The sequence below is a fragment of the Jaculus jaculus genome, chromosome 3, assembly GCF_020740685.1.
Source record: "Jaculus jaculus isolate mJacJac1 chromosome 3, mJacJac1.mat.Y.cur, whole genome shotgun sequence".
NCBI lineage: Eukaryota > Metazoa > Chordata > Mammalia > Rodentia > Dipodidae > Jaculus > Jaculus jaculus.
The window spans coordinates 165,169,514-165,181,388 of record NC_059104.1 but is presented as its reverse complement, the minus strand read 5'-3'; the positions used below and the strand labels follow the sequence as shown (position 1 = coordinate 165,181,388).

The 11,875-nt window shown below is 44.7% G+C and overlaps 1 protein-coding gene across 1 annotated transcript in view; it reads right to left on the bottom strand.

The window, feature by feature from the left end:
- Ints4 (integrator complex subunit 4) overlaps positions 1-11,875 on the bottom strand; it is a 111,325-nt gene that overhangs the window by 12,024 nt on the left and 87,426 nt on the right. The window contains exons 17-19 of the mRNA XM_045146198.1: positions 11,740-11,820; positions 7,706-7,836; positions 829-888 (exon numbers count right to left, since the gene is read on the bottom strand). Of these exons, the coding sequence (XP_045002133.1) occupies positions 829-888; positions 7,706-7,836; positions 11,740-11,820 (272 nt within the window). The remainder of the gene's footprint in view (positions 1-828; positions 889-7,705; positions 7,837-11,739; positions 11,821-11,875) is intronic.

Genomic DNA, 11,875 nt, shown 5'->3' with positions numbered 1-11,875 from the left:
CCAAAGAAAAATGACGGGCATGCTGGCACATACCTACCCTCCGACCACTTGGGAGTTGGGGGTGAGGAAGTCAATAATTTGAGCCAGTGTATGCTACATAGCAAGACCTTGACTAACGGAAAACCAAAATACAATTAAAGACCACTTTACTGTTTCTAGAGAAACATGCAAACTTAAGAACAGTGACAAAGAGCTGTGGAGATAGCTCAGCAGTTAAGGGTACTTGCTATCAAAGCCTGAAGGCCCAGGTTCAATTCCACAGCTACCCAAATAAATCTGGACCCAAAAAATTACACAAGCACCTCGTTCCATGTGTAGTGGCAAGAGGCCCTGGTGCGCGTGCATGTACACACTTATACTTTATATAAAAAGAACAGCGGTGGCGCACGCCTTTAATCCCAGCACTCAGGAGGCAGAGGTAGGAGGATCGCCAGGAGTTTGAGGCCACCCTGAGACTACAGAGTGAATTCCAGGTCAGCCTGTGCTACAGTGAAACCCTACCCTGAAAAACAAAACAAAACAAACAAAAAAAGAAAAACTAGCAAGTTATAATTTTTCAACAAAAATAGCTCCCAAGTTTGACTCATAATACTTGTCTTTTTATGACTTATTTAAGGGCTAAACCCAGATGACACTTCCAGGGACACAGATTCTGCAAAACATCCTCTGATGTTTCATTGTTCACTTGTCAGTTTACTTTTTGGAGTTCTAACTTCAAAGAAAAGACCACAAAATCAGGACACACTGCCACGAAAGATAGCTGGGCTGCGTGGAATCAAGGAACTGACCTGGTTTGTTCACTCTTGGTGCTTGTTAAAGGGAACTTACCTCTGAAAAAAATCCACTTCCTGTAAAAATTTTTCACACATCCCAAATAAGGGGTCAAGTCTGTAGAAAATAAATACAAAATAAGCTATAATATACACCTTGTGAAATCGGTGGCCTAAATATCAGGACCAGAAATCCCAGAAACCTGAGCTTACATGCAAGGAGCATGTTATACTATTGAAAGATCTCTCAGCTCGGCGTGGTGGCGCACGCCTTTAATCACAGCACTCAGGAGGATGAGGTAGGAGAACTGCCGTGAGTTTGAGGCCAGCCTCAGACTACATAGCCAATTCCAGGTCAGCCTGGGCTATAGTGAGACCCTACCTTGAAAACTAAAAAATAAAAAGATCTCTCAAAGAACCTAGGGGGAAATATCTATCAGAACCCCCACCCATTAGGCTCAAGGAACATCAAAGACCATCTATCACAGGCCACAGTTGGCACCACTCACTAAGGACACTGGCCAGGAACAGCCTGCAGGCGGTGTAGTGTCAAGCGGCCGTTCTACAGGAGTCGTCTAGCAGACCCTCCAGCTGCCTCAGAGCTGGGATCCCGTAACGGCAGGCGTGGGTGCAAGGAGATGAGACCCACATCAGGCAGGCGTGGAGACCATCCTCATTTAGAAAGTGTCCCCCACCAAAGCTTCCATGAGTTACAGAATAAGTGAAGCCAGGCTCTGGTATCTGCATGTGAGCCTCTTCTAGCCTGCTACAAGTTACTCAGGCACTTTTTTTTTTTTTTTAAATCAGTATAGCTACTAGTAATTGGCACTTTAGGGTTCTAGGAAACAGGACTGTTAAGTTACCCAAAGGCAAATTCTCATGCAGAAAGGGAACAAGTTGGGCTGGAGAGATTGCTTGGCTGTTAAGCACTTGCCTGTGAAGCCTAAGGACCCTGGTTAAAGGCTCGACTCCCCAGGACCCACATTAGCCAGATGCACAGGGGGTGCACGCGTCTGGAGTTCATTTACAGTGGCTGGAAACCCTGGCGTACCCATTCTCCCTCCCTCCCTCCCCCCCCCCTCTGTGCCTGTCTCTCTCAAATGAATAAAATAAAACTTAAAAAAAAAAAGAAAGGGAACAAGTTTTGTTACCACTTTGCCCACCAAAGCACATTATGTCCCCTTCTCTATCTCAGCAATATGTTCTCATAGTACTTGGGGTACTTCGATTCATTAAAAAAACTACAAAAAATAATAAATAGGTCTGGGGATGTGATTCAGTTGATGGAATGCTTGCCAAGCCAAGAGACTCTGGGTTTATCCCCAGAACCACACAGAGCTGGTGCAAGCCTGCAATCACAGCACTTGGGAGGCCAGGAAGGGAAGACAGGAGTTCAAGATCAATCTTACTACACAAAGGACCTGCGACCCTGCCAAAATGAATTAAACAAAACTGACATTAAAAAACCCTTCACTCCGTGACTGTCAGGAATTTGTGTGCGCCATCACAGATTTCCCAGCACTAGAACCATATAATAAAGGCTTGTTGCATGAATAAATAAGTGGAGAGTGGTATAAGGGAACCTCCTCCCCTGCAAACCAAAAACAAGGTAGAACTTGAAACTTTCTTTTATCTTTTTTAAGAAATATTTTATTTTATTTATTTATTGGAGAGAGTGAGAAAGAGGCAGATTGAATGGGCGCGCCAGGGCCTCCAGCCACTGCAAACAAACCCCAAACGCATGTGCCACCTTGTGTATCTGGCTTATGTGGATCCTTGGGAATCAAACGTGGGTCCTTAGGCTTTGCGTGCAAGTGCCTTAACCACTAAGCCATCTCCCCAACCCAAAACTTTCTTTTGTCTTTCTTCCCTCCTTCTTTTCTCCCCTCTCCTTTTGGTGTATGTGTAGTGTGCACATTTGTGAACAGGTGTCTGTGTGCGCATGCACATATACCAGCCAGAGGCGGACGCTGGGGTTCTTCCACAACCCTGGGTCTCCATGTATTTCCGCCGAGGCAGAGTCCCTCACTTGCACTCAGAGCTCTCCCATTCTGCCAGTGCGGGTAGCCAGCTTGCTCCAGGGATCCTGTCTCTACCTCCCAAGCACTGGAATGACAGGCAGGCTGCCACACCCACCTGGCATTTATGTGGGTACTAGGGATCTGAACATGGCTGCATGGCAAATGCTTTATCAACCGAGGCATCTCCACGGCCCTTGAAACTGTCTTAACTGATACTACCAGAAGTAGAACTGAAATATTTGTTTTGTAACTGAAAAAAGGTTTTAAGATATATTTTATTTATTTACAAGCAGAGAGTAGGGGAGGACTGGGCACACCAGGGCCTCTCGCCACTGCAACTAAATCCAGGTGCATGTGCCACTTAGCACACATGGCTTTATGTGGGTACTGGGGAATCAAACCTGGGCAGTGAGGCTTTGCAAGCAAGCACCTTTAACTGCTGAGCCATCTCTCCAGGCCTTGTAGCTGAAATCTGATAGAAGGTTGACCACCAAAGACTGCTAAGAATGAGAAGGTCCAAAGGGAGAGAGAACTCCAGCCAAATGCAGACAGAAAGGAGAACAGTTTGGCTGAGTGGTGACTTTTTGTTTGTTTTCTTCAAGGTAGGGTCTCATTGTAGCCCAGGCTAACATGAAATTTACTCTGTACTCCTAGGCTGCCCTTGAACTCACAGCAATCTGCCTGGGATCAATGGCATGTGCCAAACAGTTAGACTTATCTTTCTTTTCTTTTGCTGCTGCTGCCTTTTTTTAAATTTTCCTTTTTGGCCAGACCTTGGAGAGTTAAAAGCAATAAAATACACAAAAATCTGGGAACTGTGCTAGAGAGATGGCTTAGTGGTTAAGGCAGTAGTCCTGAAACACCTAAGAACCTACGTTCAATTACCCAGAATCCATGTAAGCCAGATGCACAAGGTGGCCATGTGCATTTGGAGTTCATTTGCAGGGGCTAGAGACCCTAGCACACCCATTCATTCTCTCTCTCTCTCTAACTGTCCTCAAACCCTGAAACAGAGCAAGTAGCCCTGAACTTCAAGCCACAGAAAGTATGAGGTAGGCCTTGACCATTAAGGATTTCTACTTTTCCTTTGAACTGAGCAAGCGTGTTGCTTACTAGGGGCAATCACACAATTGCCTAGAATGGTTGGAAACCTATACCAATTACCTATTTAAACTACTCTAGTTGTTAATTTTTAAATATGTAAAGGTCAGGTGTGGTGGCTTAGGTCTTTAAACACAGAAGTCAAGAGTCTGAGGTAGGAGGGCTGTCATGAGTTCAAGACTACCTTGTATTACATAGTTAAGTTCTATCTAGATCAGCATGAGCTAGATAGAATGAAACCCTACTTCAACAACCCTCTGCCCCCCCCCAAAAAGAATGTAAAGACATGTAAAATTACCAAAGGAACCCTACCTCAACAACCCCCTGCTCCCCAAAAGAATGTAAAGACGTATAAAATTACCAAAGGTCATAAAGGAAAACTCAGGAGCAATATAGGAGACCAACCAGCCATCACAAAGATAAAGTCAAAGCAAGAAAACACTGCAAACTTTTAAAATATTTTTATTTATCTATTTGAGATAGAGACACAGAGAGAAAGAAGCAGATAGAGAGTGAGAGAGTGTGAGAAAATGGATGTGCCAGGGCCTCCAGCCACTTCAAATGAATTACAGATGCATGGACTACCTTGTGCATCTGCCTTATATAAGTACTGAGGAATCAAACCTGGGTCCTTAGGCTTTGAAGGCAAGTGCCTTAACCGCTAAGCCATCTCTCCAGCCCTGCAAACTTTTTTAAAAAAACATTTAAATATTTTATTTATTTATTTGCAGGGAGACAGAATATGAATGGGCACACCAAGGCCTCTAGCTGCTGCAAATGAACTCCAGACACATGTGCCACCTTGTACAGGGGCTTTTCCTCCTCCTCCTTTTTTTTTGATATGTGCTCATATACAGTATATGTGGTATAGTGTGTGATGTGATATATGTGTGGCATCCTGACATCCTCCTGGAGAACATCTGGTATCCTCCTCATTTTGTTCATCTGCCTAATCCCTTGAGATAGAATTTCTCACTCAACTTGGAACAGCCTTCTTACATTTTTTCCAGTCACTAAGCCCAAACAATTCTCAAAGATAATGATGGAGGAGAAGGGTACTTGACTTCCTCTCGAGCCACCAAAGCACGTGCACCCCACGACAGGGGAACACAGAGGCTGCGGACAGAGCACATACACAGATATACACCAAACACACACACACACACACACACACACACAGAAAGAGAGAGAGAGAGAGAGAGAGAGAGCGCAACAAAAGATGTATGGGTAACTAATTTTCATAATGCTCCTTTTCATTGTTTGCTCTAAACATTTATGTTCATTTCTCTATACTGCTTTAGGTTGACAGCATCTGCAAGTTAGCAAGGAGTTACTAAGTACTATATTGTATCAACCCTGCAATGCCCTCATTATTGAGATGCACTTTTATTTTATGAAATACCAAGAAATAACATTTCGACTAAAATAAAGTATGTAATTAAATATTTGAATTCAGGGGGCTGGAAAAATGGCTCAGCGGTTAAGGTAGTTTCCTGCAAAGCCTAACAACCTGGGTTCGATTCCCCAGTACCTATGTAAAGCCAGATGCACAGGGTGGCACATGCATCTGGAATTTGTCTGCGATGGCTGGAGGCCTTGGGGTGGCCATTCTCTCTGTCTGTCTCTCTTCTCTCTCTCTCTCTGCTTGCAAATAAATAACACTATTTTAAAAATATTTATATAGTCTCAGGATGGCCTTGAACTCATGGCAAGCCTCCTACCTCTCTGCCTCCCGAGTGCCGGGCTTCACCTAAAAATATGTATTTTTGACTATTTGACTTCAGGTCTAGAGAGATGACTCAGCAGTTAAGAGCACTTTCTATGCAAACATGAGTGCCTGAGAAGGCCTGGAGACCAGTGGCTTTTGTGGTAGTTTTAATGGATGTCTCTCAATAGAGTCAGGAGTTTGTTCAAGTTTGTAATTTTGATAGCTCTACAGCCATCTGGCTGGAGGAGGGTGGATCCTGGGATCCAGCCTTAAGGCATGGGGGTTGGTCTGGAAATACAGGGTAAAAGGGCACAAACTGCCTTGGTTGGGCCGGGGTTCCTGGGGTGCGCTTGCCTGTGCTGGCTGCATTTCTCTCTCTGCATGGACAGATGAAAGGGCCAGCTTCCCCCACCATTATGGAACTTCCCCTGGATCTGCAAGCCTCAAATACATCCCATTCCTTCCATGTGTCTGGTTTGGAATTTCACTCTAGCAACGTAAGGCTGTTTACCACAGCATTCAATTACGAGGACCCCCGTAAACAGCTGGGTGTTCTCCCACATATTTATAACCCTAGTCCCCTGGGGGAGCAGAGACCCAAGAATTGCCAGAACTTGTGAAAACACAGAAAGCTCTTGGATCAGTAAGAGACACCAGGGCTGGAGAGATTGTTCAGTGGTTAAGGTGCTTGCCCATAAAGACTAGCAACCCAATTTTGATCCCTAAGTAAAACCTGATACATAAAGTGGCACATGCATATGGAGATCATATGCAGTAGCTAGAGTCCCTGATGTGCCCATATTCTCATTTCTTTCCTTCTCTCTCTCTGCCAGACATGGTCATGGTGGCCCACACCTTTAATCCCAGCACTTGGGAAGCTGAGATTACACAGTGAACTCTAGGTCAGTCTAATGTGGTGGTGTGAATAGATGGCTCCCAATATATTCAGGGTTTTGTTAGTTTGTAGTTTGGATTTGCAGTCACCTGGCTGAAGAAGTATCACTGGGAAGATCTTAGGGTCTAGCCTTAAAGTGTAATGGTGGGTTTGCAATTCCATTCTAAAGTGCAAAGCGCCTGGAGTTCCTGAAGTGTGCTTGTTTGTGGTATGGCTTTTAGGTTTTTTGGCTTGTGGCTTCTCTCTGTCTTTGCTTGGACCTGTGAAGTGGGCCAGCTCCTTTTGCCATTATGGAACTAACTTGCCCTGAATCTGTAAGCTGCAAATAACCATCCCCATAAATATCCTCCATAAGTGTGCCTGGTCTGGAAGTTCGTCTCAGCAAAGATGATGCTGTCTACTATACCTGGTCACAGTGAGACCCTATCTCAAAAAAACAAAGAGAGAGAGAGAGATTCCAGCTCAAATGAGAGAGCCAGAGAGAGAGAAAGAGAGAGAGAGAGAGAGAGAGAGAGAGATTCCAGCTCAAATGAAAGAGCCAGAGAGAGAGAGCGAGATTCCAGCTCAAATGAGAACTTGCATTAGAGTGACGGAGGTGATGACTGAGCTTCCAGTCTGGCCGCAGGCCGGAACACCCCACAGGCAAGCACAGGAGGCATCACATATATGCTTGCATATATCACACCATGCACACAGCAAAAACAATATAGTTGACTTCAGAGAATTTATAACATTTGAAAACATGTAACTTAGAAATGATGAAACTGCACTGGTAGAGAGCTCAGTGGATAAAGTGCTTACCTTGTAAGCAAGAGGACTTCACTTTGACCCATAATACCCACATAAACATGACGAGTGTGGGGCTGGAGGGACAGACGGCTCAGCTGCTAAGGCACTTGCCTGCAAAGCGGAACAACCCAGGTTCGATTCCCCAGTACCCACACAAAGCCAGATGCACAGCTGGCACATGTTTCTAGAGTCTGTTGTGGTGGCTGGCAACCCTGATGTGCCCATTTCTCTCTCTCTCTCTGTTGGGTGTGGTGCACACCTTTAATCCCAGTACTCAGGAGGCCAGGGTAGGAGAACTGCTAAGTTTGAGGCCAGTCTGAGACCACATAGTGAATTACAGGTCAGCTTGGGCTAGAGTGAGCCCCTACCTCGAGAAGTCAGAAGAAAAATGCCATGTATTTTGACCAACTCCACATCTTACCCTCGAGTCGTTCGCGCCGTGACTATAAGCTGCAAAGCTTTGGCCTGAAGCCTCATGTGATGTATCGTCACCACCTGCTTACTCTCCACACCACTATACATAAACTCCATTTTGTAGGTCTCCTCCATGATCTGTAAGGAACAGGTAATTAATAATCAGCAAAGATGTAGTACTCTTAAGAGCAACACAGAATTTTATAGTCAATTTTCAAACTCTGAAGGGACTTTTTTTTTTAAATGTAGATTTTACATTGTTTGAGATTTTAAAGTATCAAGTGAAAACAATACAGTATGTCTTGTGAAAAAAGTCTATTGTGTCAACTGGAGAACGAGACTTGCAGCTGGTAGTGACCGCCGCCGGGATTGAACATGAAGGCCCAGCACTGCGATGCCGCAACGCCCCGCTTCCTGCCCTGACGGTGCTCGCTGTTCCGGAGAACAAAGGAGTCCCAGGTGCTCCCTGACTGACCATGGGCTCTGGTTCCAACAAGCCCACATTCAGTATACAATATAAAAGTCGACAGTGCATTTAACACAGCCATTTCACATCCTAGTTGACAACACAGCATGGTGGTTCCCTTCCTGACCACACGGCTGGAGGGCAGGATGTAGCGCATAGCCGCCAAGTACCACAGTGAGCACTGTGCTGTAAATAACTAGCTAGCCCAGAAAAGTCCAAAATTCAAAATGCACAGTAAGACTGAAGAGGTGGCTTAGTGGTTAAGGCACTTGCTTACCTACAAAGCCTAAGAACTCATGTTCAAATCTCCAGGTCGCACGTAGCCAGATGCACAGTGATGCAAGCACGCAATGTTGCACATGCACACAAGGGGGCGCACGCTTCTGGAGTTCATTCACAGTGGCTGAAGGCCCTGGCCTGCCCATTCTCTCTCCCCCACTCCTTCCCTCTCTCTCTCAAAAATAAGTAATAAAAAAAAAAAAAAAAAAAGTAATCCCAAAATTGGGGAGGATGAAACAGGAGGACCGCCACAAGTTCAAGGCTAGTCTGTCTGGTTTACATAGTGAGTTCTAGGCCAGCCTGAGCTACAGTGAGGGCCTGTCTCAAAAACATCCAAAGTAAGATTTCTACTAAATTAGTATCACTTTTGAAATATCATAAAGTCAAAAAATCAAAGTGGAAACATTATAAATTAGGGACTGTGTATGCATACTACCTACAGAAACCCAATCCCCAGGAAAAGTTCAAGAATTAAGCCTCGGGAACCACTAATGACATTTCTTTCATCAAGACAAGTTCTTCTAATGACCTGGTCTATTTGAAGGAAACTGGGTTTGGAATAACTACAGAAAACAATGTTTATGAGCATAGTTTGAGTCCACTGCACCTTATGCTCTTGTTCAGTTCTATCCAAATGATACTTGTCTTTCCTTCTCTGTTTGTCTCCTTATACAGGCTCTGGTGTCAGACAAAAGACTAGCCTTTTGTATCACTGACAGCAAGATAAAGTTACTTAATACACATTGCCTCAGTTTCCCTATTTGTAAAATGGGAAGAAATAGTATTAACATCCAAAACTTCAAATTTCAAGTAGAGAATGGAAAGTGCTTTCTAGCACTATATTTGGTTTATAGCAATGACATTCTTTCCTTTCTTCCAAAATACTGCAACCTGGCCCATCCTTATAACACAGCCTATTTTTGGTTCCAGTCATTAAGTTGTACTACCCTACAATAAGCCATACAAGAAATGTGAGTCTGGATCAGATGAGAGACAGGGCAGTACAGGTCTAGAGAGAGCAAACCAATTTCACATGTCCAGCCCTTCTAGCTGGAGCTGCAGGAATTCACTTGGCTGAGCTTCAACTGCTTCTGAACAATGGGCTCAATACTGACTTCTACTTAAGGTGAGCACAGCAAAGCTTAGTTAAGGCAATAGGCTTACGTCGTTTTGTGAACTGTAACATAACTACAGTCATTATCACCATCATTTCTTCCTTCTGGGACATAATCACTGAGTCCTACATACATTCACTACCTGGAGGATAAAAACTGAAAGGGATTCCACCACATCCCAAGACTCATGAATAAAGGAGTGCTGCTCAAAGCTGGAAAGAAAGAAACCTCACGCAAATAAAACCAAGTGGTTATTAATGAGTAAGAACCTTTGGACATTCAAGAAATAGTACAGGCTGGGCTAGAGAGATGGCTCAGCCATTAAGGCACTTGTTAAAGCCTAAAAAGCCTAAGGACCCAAGTTCAATTCCCCAGTACCCAGGTAAAGCCAGATGCACAAGGTAGTGCATGCTTCTGGAGCTCACTTGCAGTGGCTAGAGGCCCTAGTGTGGTCATTCTGTCTTCCTTCCTCTCTCTCTCTCTCCTATATAAACAACCTCAGCTGGGCATAGTGGTTCACACCTTAAATCCCAGCACTTGGTGGGGTGGAGAGGTGAAGTAGGAGGATTGCCTTGAGTTCCAGGCTAGCCAGAACTACAGAGTGAGTTCCAGATCACCCTAGGCTGGAGTGAGACCCTGCTTTAAAAAAGCAATACAGTCCGGGCGTGGTGGCGCACGCCTTTAATCCCAGCACTCGGGAGGCAGAGGTAGGAGGATTGCCATGAGTTCAAGGCCACCCTGAGACTACAGAGTTAATTCCAGGTCAGCCTGGACCAGAGTGAGACCCTACCTCGAAAAACCAAAAAGCAAAACAAAACAAAAAAAGCAATACAACCTGGGCATGGTGGTGCATGTCTTTTAATTCCAGCACTTGGGAGGCAGGGGTAGGAAGATCCCGTGAGTACAAGGCCATCCTGAGATTACGTGGTGAATTTCAGGTCAGCCTGAGCTAGAGTGAGACCCTACCTCGAAAAATTTAAATAATAATAATAATAAATAAATAAGCAAGCAAGTTGGGTGTGGTGGTGCACACCTTTAATGGCAGCACTCAGGAGGCAGAGGTTAAGAGGATCATCAAGAGTTTGAGGCCACTCTGAGATGACAGCCTGAACTAGAGTGAGGCCCTACCTTGGAAAACCAAAAAGAAAGAAAGAAAGGAAGGAAGGGAGGGAGGGAGGGAAGGAGGGAAGGAGGGAGGGGAAAAACCAGACATGCACACATTCTCTCTCTCTCTCTAACTCAAACTGAGTTACTGGTTTTTTAGATGACCATTTCACAAATAGTATTTATTAATTTTAATATCTGGAACATAATCATGTTGCAGTCAGACTCATGTTATTGGGATGAACCTCCAGACCAGACAGCTTATAGGAGGAATGGAATTTATTTCAGGTTTACAAATCCAGGGGAAGTTCCATAATGGCAGAAGAAGCTGGCCCACTTTCACAGGCCCATGCAGAGAGAAATACCACCACCAGCACCTTAAGCAAGCACACTCCATGAACCCCAGGCAGAGCTCAGCCATCTGCATATCTCTGGCTAGAATTTAGATCTGCTCCCCAGTAGCACACCTTAGGGCTATACCCTAGGACCCACCCACAGTAACACTTAGTTACAAGCCTTAAAAAAAAAATGTATATATATATATATATATATATACACACACACACACACACATACACATACATACATACACACATATAGGTTTTTCAAGGTAGAGTCTCACTCTAGCTCAGGCTGACCTGGAATTCACCTTTAGTCTCAGGGTGGCCTTGAACTCACGGTGATCCTCCTACCTCTGGCCCTCTCCTCTCCAGTGCTGGGATTAAAGGCGTGCACCAGTTACAAGCTTTAATAAAACTCCTGAATCTATTTGTTGGGGGACATCCATTCAAATAACCACAATCATGTAACTCAACTGCCACATTTTACAGAGAAAGAAAAAAAAAATTCAAACGAAGGTAAATAACTTGCTCACTAGCACCTAGAAAGCCAGGGGCAGACCTGATGCCAGAACCCAAGGCCACTGCTGTGCACAGTAAACATACGGCTTCTCCTACTGCTAACTTCTAGCACAGCCTGAAATGACGGAACCATGAAGAGGCAAGGAACCACAGGCAGGCCTCTGGAGGGGCTAATCCCGGGCAGCACGATCTGAGGAAGTAGTCTCAATACACATACCTGTTTTGCTGCTGCTGAAGCCAGGTCACTCTGCTTTACGTATAACGGGGCGGCCACATTCCACAGCTTCTCCTGCAAGGCCTAGGTAAAGGAGGAGGGCAAGGAGAGTGTTGCTTTGAAATTTCACCATGATGAG